General features: G+C 35.2%; 1 protein-coding gene and 1 pseudogene across 1 annotated transcript in view; both read left to right on the top strand.

Moving 5' to 3' along the window:
- LOC144835073 (uncharacterized) overlaps positions 1-15,047 on the top strand; it is a 66,799-nt gene that overhangs the window by 43,748 nt on the left and 8,004 nt on the right. The window contains exons 3-9 of the mRNA XM_078690097.1: positions 4,725-4,809; positions 5,663-5,828; positions 6,277-6,377; positions 6,733-6,801; positions 6,920-7,050; positions 14,248-14,337; positions 14,450-14,638. Coding sequence (XP_078546223.1) covers positions 4,725-4,809; positions 5,663-5,828; positions 6,277-6,377; positions 6,733-6,801; positions 6,920-7,050; positions 14,248-14,337; positions 14,450-14,638 — 831 coding nt within the window. The remainder of the gene's footprint in view (positions 1-4,724; positions 4,810-5,662; positions 5,829-6,276; positions 6,378-6,732; positions 6,802-6,919; positions 7,051-14,247; positions 14,338-14,449; positions 14,639-15,047) is intronic.
- LOC144858889 (uncharacterized) lies at positions 8,519-11,227 on the top strand (annotated as a pseudogene).

Raw genomic sequence — 15,047 nt, 5'->3', positions numbered from 1 at the left:
ACATATTCTGGAAGTTGATGAGTTGTAGATATCGGATCATGCTTTAATATGGCTAACCGGACATTGTGACGTCATCGTATGGCCATGCGAATATTAAACATAAGATTTTTGTATCTTTCGTCATAGCGTCTCCAATTAACTGTTTTCCATTTTCACCCCGATTTTTATATTATCTATATTATATAAAAATTATATATATATTATCAATCAACTATCCTTCGCATGAGTTAAAAATATTTTAATTTTTGTGACGTCATCATGTCTAAAAATGAAGATAACGTGGGTCACTTATTTTCATCTTTACAGTAAATTTCAATCTGTTATAGCTCGTCAGAATAAAACGTGATAATCATGATTAAAACGTTTTTCTGAAAGCTATTGGATTGTAGATACAAATTCAGGTAAACATTTTGCCAATCGGATGTTGTGACATCATCATATGGCCAGTTGAATAAAAAAAGTTGTATTTTCATATTTTGCGTAATAGTTCATCACATTTAAAAGGGCGCGCATCTATATTTAACGTATTCAAATTTCTTCTACACGTTAATATGTGGTTGCTGAGGTAATGTCCTTCGAAGTTGCTATCTTAGTGTTTCATTTTGATACCGTCGCCATGTTAAAAATAAGAATAAACGGGGGGTCCCGTAATTTCACCTATTCTACACTGTATGTAACATGTATACAGATTATACCATTTGCACTATATATACTATATGACACAAAATTGACAGAATTCAGCACTAACACCATATGATATTCTTCAGTTCAGGTCATAATGCCATAATCTTTTTCCGTGTGCAAAATTCCAAAGTATGACGTGCGCGTGGCGTTTGTGTGGTGCGGATAACTAACTCATCAAAGTGACGAGTTCAAATCTAGTTCTTCTTTCCTTCCTTCCTTTTTGTGAGTCGCGTTTCTCTAAAATGTGTAAACATAACATTTCATAACTTTGACAACATGGGCATTTACATGAAGTTGTGCACCTCCTATTTTTGAATGACGTCATAGTTGCGCAACGTGACTTACGCGCAATTTTATGAATTTCAATGATTGATCATAGATTAAAAACCAAAAGTCATTATTTCTAATCAACTTTTTACGCGTTTCTTGTCATTTTGAGCATGTCAAAAATTCCCACGGACGTGCGTGGTGCGCACGTAGCGTTAAAAACTTTTTTTTTCTCTTGAATTTTATTTTTCAAGCCTTTCCTAGTAATTTTGAAAACAATTTAGACCTTTTCCAGTTTAAATAACGCCATACGAACACGTTGAATTAGACAATTCGTGCGCGTTTTTTATGAAAAAGCTTAAAAAATCGTCAAAATAATGTCTTTTTTTAAACAGTCATAGTTTCTAAAGTAAACCGTGAACCGTTTATTTTTATTACAAAATCTAGAAGTTGATGAGTTGTAGATATCGGATCATGCATCGATAAGGCTAAAAAAACATTGTGACGTCATGAATGTAAAATATAGGATTTTTGTCTCTTTCATTTATATTGCTCATCACATTCAATGGAGCGCATCACGCTTATCCGTATTCCTATTTCTCCTACATTTATATATTGTCTAGGTCAATCAACTTTCTTTAGCATGAGATAAAAATATTTTTTTAACGTCATCATGCCTAAAAATTTTAATTACGTGGGTCATTAATTTCATCTTTACAGTAAATTTTAATCTGTAATAGCTCGTAAGAATAAAATGTGATAATCACGATTAAAACGTTTTCTGGAAGCTATTGGATTGTAGATACGAAATCATGTGAACTTTTCGCCAATCGGATGTTGTGAGTCATCATATGACAAGTTTAATTGAAAAGGTCAAATTGTCATCGTCTGCGTCAAAGTTCATCACATTTAAATGTGCGCGCACCAACATTTTACGTATTCAAATTTCTTCTACACGTTAATATGTTGTTGCTGAGATAATTTTTTTCGGAAATTGCTATCTTTGTGTTTTTTTTTATGACGTCATCATGTTAAATATTTGAATTAAAGGCAGGTCCCATAATTCAGTTAATATGTCATAATATACAGTAGTACAATGTACACCAGCATAGGCTCTTATGTGAGCAAATTGTTGTTTGCCGCCCTCTGTATCATGTAGAATTAATGTCTCCTTGTATACACAGTATACTGTATAATTATAATACAAGGCGAAAATACAGGACCACCTTAACATATGACGTGCACGTGGCGTCTGTCGTGCGGATAACTAACTCGTCAAAGTGACGAGTTTCATGTCTAGTTATTTTTATTATTAAATTGTGTGATTTTTGGTAGACCTATTTAAAAACCATTCCTTCAAAGATGACAATATCTACTATTAACAGCGATTTTAAACTGATAGGAAGATTGTGGGTTGTATATTTTATGCTGAGATTGGACCTATCGGATATTTTGACATCACGAAGTAATGGTAGTGGGTAGAGATTATGTGCCCGTCCACACCCACCCATGCTTCATATAAGTTATTTAATAAGAGCCTTTAATCCAATAACCTATGCTTTATTATTATACTCTGTAGCCATATTTCAATATTGATCTACACATGCGCACAGCTCGAATCTCAATTGAATGAAAGAAAGAATATTTTCCATAATTTGTTATCCAATGAACAATATCATATTCTAACTTTGCTCAATTTTGTCCAAATTCAATCTGTTTCATAAGTAAATGTTATTTTTGTAACAGATGTCAGGATTATTCTCAATTTGTAATTCAATCTAGAAATTGACATTGAAATCTGAATCATTCAGTTAAATAACTTATAAAGAGCAGACCTCCCAACTATGCTCATAATGGCGAAAACAATTTTGAATATACAGAAAAATATCCTGATATTTCTAATCTCTATTAAAACTCTAGATAAAAAGAAAAAGAAAATATGCTAAATATCCGCACAACGTTTGTAATAAAATTCATGTATTGTTTAATAATTGAAATATTGTATTTTCCGCCATTTGGCATACCCATATTTACTATTATAAATACCAAAACCTTTACATTTTTAGTAGCGCCCTTTATGGTCTAATGTATTTTTCCAAATATTATAGCGCCCTGTATAGTTTGGACATGATTTCATAAAACCTCCCAATGTATCATTTGATTTGTTGAGAGGTGACAGACAGTTATTTAAACTTATAACAGCTGATTAATATAAACTGAATAACAATGTATTTTACTTAAAATTAACAAACATCAACAATTGAAATGTTGAATCATGAATTCCCTAATATTATTGTTGTTGTAATTGGCGTCTTTGCCGCACCCAACATTTCCAGAAAAAAGGGTGAATTTTTGGACAAAAATCACTCAAGCGTGACTTGTGTTTTTCACATGGTAATACTGTACATAAAATTTGATCACTAAAATGCTTTAAATGTTGCCATTTTGGTATGAAAACATAGAGTTTGCCACAAAAGTTGTAATGAATGGACTATTAGTTTAGGATATATTGTGAAAACATGGGTTTTATATTTTATTTGCATTAAAGTGATTGTGTTGGAAAGAGATTAACATCGTTACCATTTAAGATAGTTAAAACAAATTATTTTATCACATGTGAATTATGGAATAATTTTTAAGGATAAGATAAATACAGCGTCATCACTTCACATTCTTCTTTCACAAAAAAAAAATTTTTTCCACAATGGAAACCCTCCACTACATGAATACCTGATTCAAAGCCTCAAGCCCACTTCAGAAATTGTAAAATTTCTGATTAAAAAAGATAGTGCATTACTGACATAGACCCTGTGTACGCAAGCTTAGTGGGCATGTTTGAGAAATTTCCACATTAGAAAGTCTAGGTCTTTAGGTAGCAAATTAAAGAGGATGAACTAAAAACACAGAATCAAAACCTTAAAGGGGCTTACAAGCATACTTGTTTATACAACCGTTAGTAAAATTGTGCAAATGCATCTCTTTACTTAGCTATCAGTCTATCCACTTCTCATAAGCGACCAATTTTCTAAAACGACATTTTATTTAAGCAACCATTTCTCTTAGGGGAGCTCTTTCATAGATGACTACCTCTTGTAAGGGATCACCTCCTCTCATAAAGGACTACTTCTCATAATCGAACACCTCTTGTAAGCGACCACCTCTCTTAAGGACCACACCTCTCTTCTTAAGTGACCACAATGTAAAACAGATACACTGTTATCTGATTGTTTTATCCTGTATAAATTTATTATTTGTTATTTGTTATTTGTTAATTGTTAATTGTTAATTGTTAATTGTTAATTGTTAATTGTTATTGTTATTAATAATAATATTATTAATATTGGACCACAACCTCTTTCTTAAGGGACCACTTTGACCACCACAAAAGTTAGGTCTATGGTGGTAGCCAAATAAACAATTGTAGGGGTTTCTGTCAAAACAACTGTGCACATATATTTATTTATCAAATCCAAACATTAAAAGCTCCTAATATTATGGGATAAAGAGACCCACTTCCCATTATGGGTTAGTGTAGTATGTGGCAAAAATTTAACACACAATAGAAAATTGCTGCTCTTTATTGCTTCTACATCAAATAGAAAAGTTGGTTTGTCCGCCAGCAGTTTTTCTTATTATTAGTATAGTATTACTATTTACGTTTGGATTTATAGATCTTGTCTACTACAGAACAGAGGTAGTGTTTTGGATCTGGGTGTCTATCAATTAATATGTCTTTGTAAATAGCTTGTTTAAGTAAATATTTTTGTTTTTAGGAAGGAAAGACACCTGAATCTATCGTAGAAACAAATATGTACATAACGAAAAAAGAAAAAACTGTGATTTTAAACTATTTTGACAGTAAGTAAAGTTTATAAATATAAATTATGCATTAATCTAAGATAGGTAAACACAGTGCAAAAGCTTTAATGTGGTACAGGTGGTCATTTGAAATTATCAATGCTACTACTATAAATTTTACAAAATTGTACTACAGAAACAAACTGTAAGGTGAATATTTTTATAAGCTGGCCGACCTTATTTTTCTGGTTCATTACAAATGAATGAAACTAAATTCTCTTGATACAGCCCAATCAATAGCATAATAGATATGTATGTACATGGTTGCTACTATTTTATTATATTAATTGAGAGTTGGTTTAATATATTTGTATTAAAATGTGTTGTAAAATGTGTGTAAAATGTTTGTTGAATATGCCATTTTAATGTAACATAGTAGTTATCCACTTTGACCAAAAATTGGATCGGAAAAAAAAAACTGTAATTTAAAGCAAAAAATGTTCAAATTGGCTGCCAGCCAATGGGTTTTTGGTTGAATTGAACCATTTATTTTGTCAATTTATAAGTGAAAACATTATTTGTTTTCATTTTTTTTTCCACGGAAGTGATTATCTTTATTAAAACTATAAAATAACATATTCAAAGTCTGATTTAATTAATCTTCATTTTTCATGTTTTTGGGGGACAATACATCTTTAATATTATTGTATTGCTGGTACTCGAACATAATTTAATATTCTTATTTCCCATGGTTCAAGTTTACCGGAGGTATTATTAAAGTTGACGAGAACTATTGTACTGTATATGGGATGACATTTATTTTACTGTTTAATAACAAAATACTGATAATATCAAGCATTTTTAAGGCCTACAGAGGCAGAATGAGATAACAATTTATTTTTTGTCATAATAGAATTGTTAGTTCCTGCAGAGATACGTGCCAGGGGTAAACAAGCTATTAAAATATATAAAGAAGAACTTAAAACTGGTAGCATGTCTGTTGTGAATTCAAGATGTATGTTTCTAGGAAAAGAAGGTGCTGGCAAGACTAGCTGTGTAAAGGCTATGGTTGGAGAAAGGTAACAAGTAAAATGGTATATTGTTTATATTACGGTATCTTGCTGTGTATTAACCATCAACCATTATAGTGATCATTTTAAGATTTTAGGCATTCATAGTTTAAGCCTCTTAATCAGAATGCTAAGAAAGGCTTTGTGAATGGTAAGCGAAGGCATTCAGCTTTGGTAAGGGAATGTTTAATTTGAATTACTATACACTAAGGATAACATTGCAGTATTTTAAATTATGATTCTTATTAAATAATAAAAACATTAATTTTATTCACTTTAATTTACTTTTAATTAACTTACTATAAATGTTCTATTTATTTAAAATTTATCAGTTTTTTTATGATTGGAATGTATATTTAAAGGCAGTCTCCTTTTATGATTTAGTCATTTTATACATACTTTGTATGTGTCTAAAACGTACAATAATGTTTAACTTTACTATACAATGTTATAATAGATTCAATTCTGCAGAACAATCCACAGATGGAATCGTTACAACCACAGTGTTTCAAGCAAAGAAGGATTGTAGTCAATGGAAAAAGATAAAAGATGTAAATGGTGAGAAAAGCAACTGAAAATGTTAAATTTTACATATTTATTATTTTGCTATAATTTTAACATTAATTTATTTTTGATAAAATAATACTAATTTTTAAATAAATACATTCTTAAATGTATAATATAATGCCATTTACACATTGGTTATACAACAAATAACAATTCAAAATTCATTTGGCTATACAACCATTACGTCTTGGTGTTACATTTTCAATGAGGTGATTGAAATCACCTAAGATACCAAGAATTGGAAAATTACATTCAATCTTCAAAATATTGCTTATCATTGTATTCCTCTCATCCCATACAATGCCTTGGTTTCCTAATCTAATTGTCTATTTCTTGCATTGTATAGATATTGAGCTATCAGAACAAATTCGTTCACATGCTTTAGGAGAAAAGGTTGATAAAAGGTTAAAAGAAGGTAGGCACAGACTAATAAAGCTTTTATAACATTTAAATCTGCATAACAAATTTATAAATGTAGGTTGATATCATCAGTAACACTATTATATTGATTTTGTTTCTGTCATTTTTTGTAGAAGGAAATGTTGGAAGCTGGGCTAAATTTAAGAATGGTATGTATAAGATGGTAAGAAGAAAAGAAAAAGTGAGTGACATAACTAGTATATGGGACTACGCTGGTCAACTAGACTACTATATAACGCACAGGGTATGTTTTCATTATTGTATTATGTATATCACTTGTATTCTAAGAGTCATATTTAAAACAAATATTATTTTTATTGGGTTCAGAAATAAATCAATTGGAAGCTCTTAAATACTAATAGAGCTATATTTTCTTTTTACATGATGTGTTCTTATAGTATTTTGCCAAGAACATTTTTAACAGGGTTATTTATCAATGTGCAACTATGCTATGTTTTTGTTGGTTTTTCTAGTTCTATATATCTTACATGTTTCAATTACTGATTATTTTTTTATCACAAGTTTTCATATGAAACATCACCAGGGGCTGATCCAGGGGAGGGGACCACAGGGCATTTGTACCTGTCAATATTGTCAACAGTAAAAAGAGAGGGTGGAGGGGTGGAGAGGAGTAGATGTGGGAATGAGAAGGTTAAATATATATTTTTTTTTAATCCTCAGTAAACAAATTAAAACAACCTCCGAATACCATACCTCCACCATTATAGCAGGCCTTTCTTTCTTTCTCTTTTGTTCTTATTTCATGCAATAATGCGATGTTGAATCAAGATCAATATGTGATCTACAATAAACAATGCTAAAATAAATACTTTACACATACTATTCACAATCTAATTACAACAAATAGCCTACTCTTCCTGATCTAAAAAGAAAGAAGGTCGTATTAAGACTCATAATAAATGCAAATCACTATCCAAATGAAAAAGTAAACAGAGAGGTGGGGGGGGGGGGGGTTGGTCACTCTTAAATATTTCCATACGGGGAGGTGCCGCATTTACGGGTATATTTCCGAGGGCCTGGTAGCACAAGTGTGGGAAAATATGAAGAGTTGGTAGCACAAGTGTGGGAAATGACAGGGTGAAATTAGTAGTTTAAGTGCCTAGCCCACCCACCCCTGTCAAAATGTCACGATTTATCGCCAAATTTTGCAGGTATTTTAGCATACTGGATGCTATAAGCCCATCGCCGGGCCTATCGCTAAATACCTTTGAATAGGCCTAGAGTTTTCGCATCAGCAGAAGAACACGAAACATCCAGCCTAGGACAAAATCATTTGTAGCAGACCTACCACATAGTTTTTAAACAATTCAACATTTACTTTTAATTTGATTATTTATACATCCTCTATATATCTCTTTATTTAACCTCACATTGACAGGTTACCTTCACTTTTCTAGCTAATGGATTTTAAGAATGTTAATGACTCCTAACAGAAAACCACATTAATTCTCTTAATCCTAATTGGTCAGATGAGATGGGCCAAGCCCAATATTATCATGCACTGACCACATTATTAACACTGTTTTCTCAACCAGCATCTTAGCTACACCGTTTATTGCATTGTCTTATCAAATATTGTATATTGTATATTTTATCTATTTATTGAGAATCCTCACTTGATTCACTTGGAATAAATTGCATAGTTTACTGTATACATTTAGTAGTTGTTTTTATTGTTGTTTTATTTTACCGTTGCGCCGACAATTACTAAAGTGGGGACCCTCCACTTTCTTATACCGAATTTAACTTAAAATGGAAGGACAACAGCAACAACGACAGCTACCGCAACCTCCAGCACAACCCCAGCACCAGGAACAACCTGTGGTGCCCGCTCCTGACGCAGCAACCGTCAACAGGCCAATTTCTTCTGTAGCGTTGAAACTGCCTCCATACTGGCCCAATGATCCGATATTGTGGTTCACCCAAGTGGAAGCACAGTTCACAACGCGTGGGATTACAGTAGATGCTAAATATGCGTACTTAGTAGGATCATTGCAACCTGAAATTGCGCAGGAAGTTTGGGATCTACTTCTCAACCCGCCTACTGATAACAGGTATGTGAACTTGAAAGATACCTTAATACGTCGGACAACTGACTCCGACCAACAGCGCCTCCGCCAACTCCTGACGGCCGAGGAGTTGGGGGATAGGAAACCGTCGCAATTATACCGACGGATGTTACAACTCTCGAATCTTCAATTATGAAACAACTATTCTTAAGTCGCCTCCCAACTAATGTACAGCTTAACCTAGCTTCAACCAAGGATGAGTTGGACCTGGGAAGCTTGACATCATTGGCTGACAAAATTATTGAAGTATCTGTAACTGCAACTGCGCCAACAAGTGTATCGGCAGTACACACGGACAATACACCCTCCTTGTCTGCAACCCTTGAAACCCTGCAAAAACAGATACAACAACTGTCAACACAAGTTAATTCCTTGCAATCTGACCGACGGCACAACAGACATCAAAGTCGCAGCACAAGTCGACATCAAAATCGATCGAGTGGTAGGCATTCATCTCCTGCTCAACCTAACAGTACCAATCACTCAGCTCAACATTCAAACAACACTCCTCAACTCTGTTGGTACCATGACAAATTTGGAGTAAATGCTCGAAAATGCAATCCGCCGTGTTCGGAAAACTCCAACGCCGACAACTAAATGCGACGAATGTTGCTGGCCGTCAAATCGTAAGTCGCCTTTTCTTTATTGTAAATAAATTATCAAAACAACGTTTCCTCATAGACACTGGGGCAGAAGTTAGCGTTGTTCCACCTACCCTTGAACATTAAACACACATCATCATTGAGTCACTTTAAGTCACTACTCAAAACTCACCTTTTCTGATTTTTTCTACAGCGCCATGAGCAATGAATGTTGGAATGGCGCTATATAAATCGAACGATTGATTGATTGATTGATTGATTGATTGTCTACATAGGCGACAAGAGTCTACTTTGACTGCCGCAAATAATACATCTATCAACACTTATGGACATCGCTCTGTAACCTTAGACTTAGGTTTGAGACGAACATCTCAATGGTTATTTGTTGTCGCAGACCGCTGCAAAACAGCCAGACATGAATTTGAACACATGATGCAGCTTGGAATTATACGCCCCTCTAAAAGTAACTGGGCATCACCTTTACATATGGTGCCTAAGAAAACTCCTGGGGATTGGCGTCCCTGTGGGGATTATCGAGCATTGAACAATGCTACTGTTGCAGATCGGTATCCTATCCCGTACATGCACGATTTTACAGCATCTCTGCACGGATCCACTGCATTTTCTAAGATTGATCTCGTCCGAGCTTACCATCAGATACCAGTTGAACCTGCTGATGTTCATAAAACAGCAATTACTACACCATTTGGACTTTTTGAATTTGTTAGAATGCCATTTAGCCTCCGCAATGCCGATCAAACTTTTCAACGTTTTATTGATCAGGTAACACGTGGATTGGATTTTTGCTACGCTTATATCGACGACCTGCTTGTTGCAAGTTCCAACGCCGAGGAACACGAAACTCATCTTCATCAACTATTCACACGTCTTAATGAGTATGGCGGAGTTTCGTCACTCGAGTTTCTTGGACATCATGTTGATTCGCAAGGTGTCCGACCACTTCAAGTAAAGGTCGAAGCGATACAAAACTTTCCACAACCAACTTCTTTACGCAAACTACGTGAATTCCTTGGACTTATTAACTTTTACGATTTATACCGCAGTGTGCCCAGATTTTACAACCTGTCACAGCTCTACTTGTTGGGGCAGGTAAGAAACAGGATCTGGTATGGACCGACGCAGCTTTATTGGGATTTAATAATATTAAAGTCGCCCTCGCAAGTGCTACACTTCTCACCCATCCGCAGCCAGATGGACCTTTAAGTATCATGGTTGACGCTTCGGATGTGGCCATAGGGGGTATACTACAACAACGCATTGACAACAATAGGCAACCTATTTCATTTTTCTCACAGAAGTTGAAACCAGCGCAGACGCGATACAGCACATTTGGTCGTGAACTTTTGGCGGCATACCTTTCAGTTAAACATTTTCGTCATTCACTTGAAGGACGCTCATTTCATATTTTTACTGACCATAAGCCACTTGTGTATGCTTTACTCGCCAAACCAAATCGTCACTCGCCAAACCAAATCGTCACTCGCCACGTGAAATCCGTCATCTCGATTTCATATCTCAATTCACAACGGACATACGCCATGTGAGTGGAAAAACTAATGCAGCAGCTGATGCATTGTCGCGAATCGAACTTAATACTTTCAGTCACAACACAACTAACATTGTTGATTTTAGTCTTATTGCTGCTGCACAAAAGAATGACGATGAATTGCACAAGCTACTTGAATCACCGTCTTCACTACAATTTTAAAACTTTCCAATTCCAACTTCTGACTCTACAATTCTTTGTGATATTTCCAAAGGCAATCCACGTCCATATATCCCACAAGAATTCAGACGCATAATATTTGACACTCTACATTCGCTATCACATCCTGGTATACGAGCAACACAATGTTTAATTACTGACCGTTTCGTATGGCCAGCAATCAATCGTGATGTACGACGTTGGTCTCAAACATGCATTCAATGTCAACGTTCCAAAGTACACCGGCACACCGTTTCGCCACTCTCTACTTTTTCTACACCTGACGCCCGTTTTGACCATGTACATATAGATATTGTTGGACCTCTCCCTCCGTCAAATGGTTTTTCTTATTTACTCACTTTTATCGATCGTTTTACTCGATGGCCCGAAGCCGTACCTATTCCGGATATCACAGCCGATACTGTCGCACACGCATTTGTCAATCGATGGATCGCTTCATTCGGAATACCTTCAAACATTACAACAGATCGAGGAAGACAATTTGAATCTGCATTATTTCATTCACTCGCCAACTTACTAGGAACTAAGCACATTCATACAACTGCATACCATCCTATTGCGAACGGACTTGTAGAATGTTTCATCGACATTTGAAGGGTTCTCTCAAAGCACATAATGATCACACTAAATGGACAGAACATTTACCTATAGTACTTTTAGGCATTCGTACAGCCCTTAAGGCTGATCTAGGTCATAGTGCAGCTGAACTTGTTTATGGCACTACTTTAAGATTACCTGGACAATTCTTTAATTCAAACTCTGAACATTGTGATTATTCTAATTATATTGATAGATTGCGTGATAATATGAGTAAACTACGTCCCACACCTACCCGCACCAACTCTAACCGTAAATCCTATATCAATCAAGAAATATTTAATTGTACCCATGTTTTTGTTCGAAGGGACTCTGTTCGAAAACCCTTACAACGTCCATATGATGGTCCATTTAAGGTATTAAGTCGAACAGACAAACACTTTGTTCTCGATCTAAATGGTCGACAGGACACAGTCAGTATTGATCGCTTAAAGGTAGCTCATTTGGATACTGATATATTTAAAAGCCAAGAGCAAACCCTCACTCCCAAGCTACAAGCATCACCCCTAGTCAAACCAACCAACCCGTCACCCATTTTGGCATCCCCTCCCCGTACTACTCGTTCTGGTAGACATGTTCATTTCCCTCAACGTTTTGTCTCGTTCTATCATTAATTCTTTCACTGGAAGGGGGATCCTGTAGCACACCTACCACATAGCTTTTAAACAATTCAACATTTACTTTTAATTTGATTATTTATACATCCTCTATATATCTCTTTATTTAACCTCACATTGACAGGTTACCTTCACTTTTCTAGCTAATGGATTTTAAGAATGTTAATGACTCTAACAGAAAACCACATTAATTCTCTTAATCCTAATTGGTCAGATGAGATGGGCCAAGCCCAATATTATCATGCACTGACCACATTATTAACACTCTTCTCAACCAGCATCTTAGCTACACCGTTTATTGCATTGTCTTATCAAATATTGTATATTGTATATTTTATCTATTTATTGAGAATCCTCACTTGATTCACTTGGAATAAATTGCATAGTTTACTGTATACATTTAGTAGTTGTTTTATTTTACCGTTGCGCCGACAATTACTAAACATTCAACTGTGACCACTCTTGATCATCGTCGTCATGCATGTGCGCGATAAACTTGTCAAAACACGTTCGTGATTTTTCCATGAACGGTCTCTTTGGCCATGCGCAGATTATGCTGTGAACCAGTACAAATTTTGCGCCCTCTCTGGCGTGGCCTTGTTTCTGCCGTCTTTCTAGAGAACACTGGATTTTGGTAAATGGTAGTTCAAGTCCGTAGTATTTTTCAGTAAAACAGGTAGCGCAAGTGCCTCATGTCTTGAAGTGGCTGCTGCACCCCCCCCCTCCCCCGTTTGGTTTATATACAAGTGACCCCCCCCCCCTCCCCGGGTCTGGGTGACAGCATGTAGCTTGTTTTTAAACGTCTAAACAAGTAGGTTAGACCTAGCCAATGGTTTTGAAATGATCATGACAACATAACAAAACATACATAGTAATACACATCATGTCAAGTTAGTTTCCACAACATAGGAACCACAGTACTGGTAGGGGTCTGGTATCACAGTGTAAAAAACATACATAGTAATACACATCATGTCAAGTTAGTTTCCACAACATAGGAACCACAGTCCTGGTAGGGGTCTGGTATCACAGTGTAAAAAACATACATAGTAATACACATCATGTCAAGTTAGTTTCCACAACATAGGAACCACAGTCCTGGTAGGGGTCTGGTATCACAGTGTAAAAAACATACATAGCAATACACATCATGTCAAGTTAGTTCCCGCAACAAGGAACCACAGTCCTGGTAGGGGTCTGGTATCACAGTGTAAAAAACATACATAGCAATACACATCATGTCAAGTTAGTTCCCGCAACAAGGAACCACAGTCCTGGTAGGGGTCTGGTATCACAATGTAAAAAACATACATAGTAATACACATCATGTCAAGTTAGTTCCCTCAACATAGGAACCACAGTACTGGTAGGGGTCTGGTATCACAGTGTAAAAAACATACATAGTAATACACATCATGTCAAGTTAGTTCCCTCAACATAGGAACCACAGTCCTGGTAGGGGTCTGGTATCACAATGTAAAAATGGTGAAAGTTGATTTTACAGTCTGCATTAATCTGCATGTTTGACTTGATGAGGCATGAACAAAAGTGCTCGTAACAAAAGCAGAGCAAAATAGATAAATAAATGACTATTTATTTGCGCACTAGATTGTTTCATAAAAGTGATAAAAAGAAGAGCTATTTTATCACCTTGATGAAACAGTACAGTGTGTAGTGTGCAAATAGAATGTTGAAGTTTTTACTTGAGTCATTAAACTTTATCTATATAAAATATTGTAATATTATATTATAATTAACCATGAAAACATAATCCTCGTTAATTTCCAGTTTTTCCTGACAAATACAGTATCATACTGTGTTGCTTTCAATGTCATGGACAACTTGGATGAGCCAGCTAAACCACGGGGTTCAAAAATAGTAAGTTAAGCTTTAGTACTTTAGACAATCTTGTAAACTACAAATGCTATGATTTAATAATGTAATTTAATTTCAATATTAGTTTAAAAATATATTGTCATTGTCATTTTAGGGTCAGCTAGGAATGACTAATTTGGACATGAATTTGTTCTGGATAAGGTCCATTTATGAACATACTGTACAACATGGTTCAGGAAACACTATTTCAATTGATGGCAAGAACATAGAGTCACCTCCCATCTGTTTGGTTGCAACTCATGTGGACAAATTGTCAGGGACAGCATCAGAAAAAGAGGAGGAGGTAAATACTATATAAATATTAGATATTTATATCTTGTCTTTTTCTCAACTATGTCAACATAAGCGCTCCTAGCAACTGAACACAACTGAATGCAAATATAAACCGCAACTGACAGGCGCACAAAAATGTAGACATAAGCTTAGTTACATGTTGCCCATGTTCTATTTTTACTGTAACTGAATGAAACTGAAAAGTTTTAAACGTGTCACACGTGTGGTATGGGTAACGGCGACCAGTCGCGATTGGTTTGTATATACTGGTTTGTATACAACTATGAATTGCGTTGTGTGTGTAGTAAGTTAAATTAATAGGCTCTTTAGAATTAATATTTTGCCTACAAAAAGGTTGACTGTATTAACAACCCATCAGTACAATTAGAACAAAAAAGCAGTTTGAGGTCTAATGTACA

The sequence above is a fragment of the Antedon bifida genome, chromosome 2 (genome assembly GCF_963402885.1).
Source record: "Antedon bifida chromosome 2, ecAntBifi1.1, whole genome shotgun sequence".
NCBI lineage: Eukaryota > Metazoa > Echinodermata > Crinoidea > Comatulida > Antedonidae > Antedon > Antedon bifida.
The sequence above is the reverse complement of the archived record's forward strand: the minus strand, read 5'-3'. Positions and strand labels throughout refer to the sequence as shown.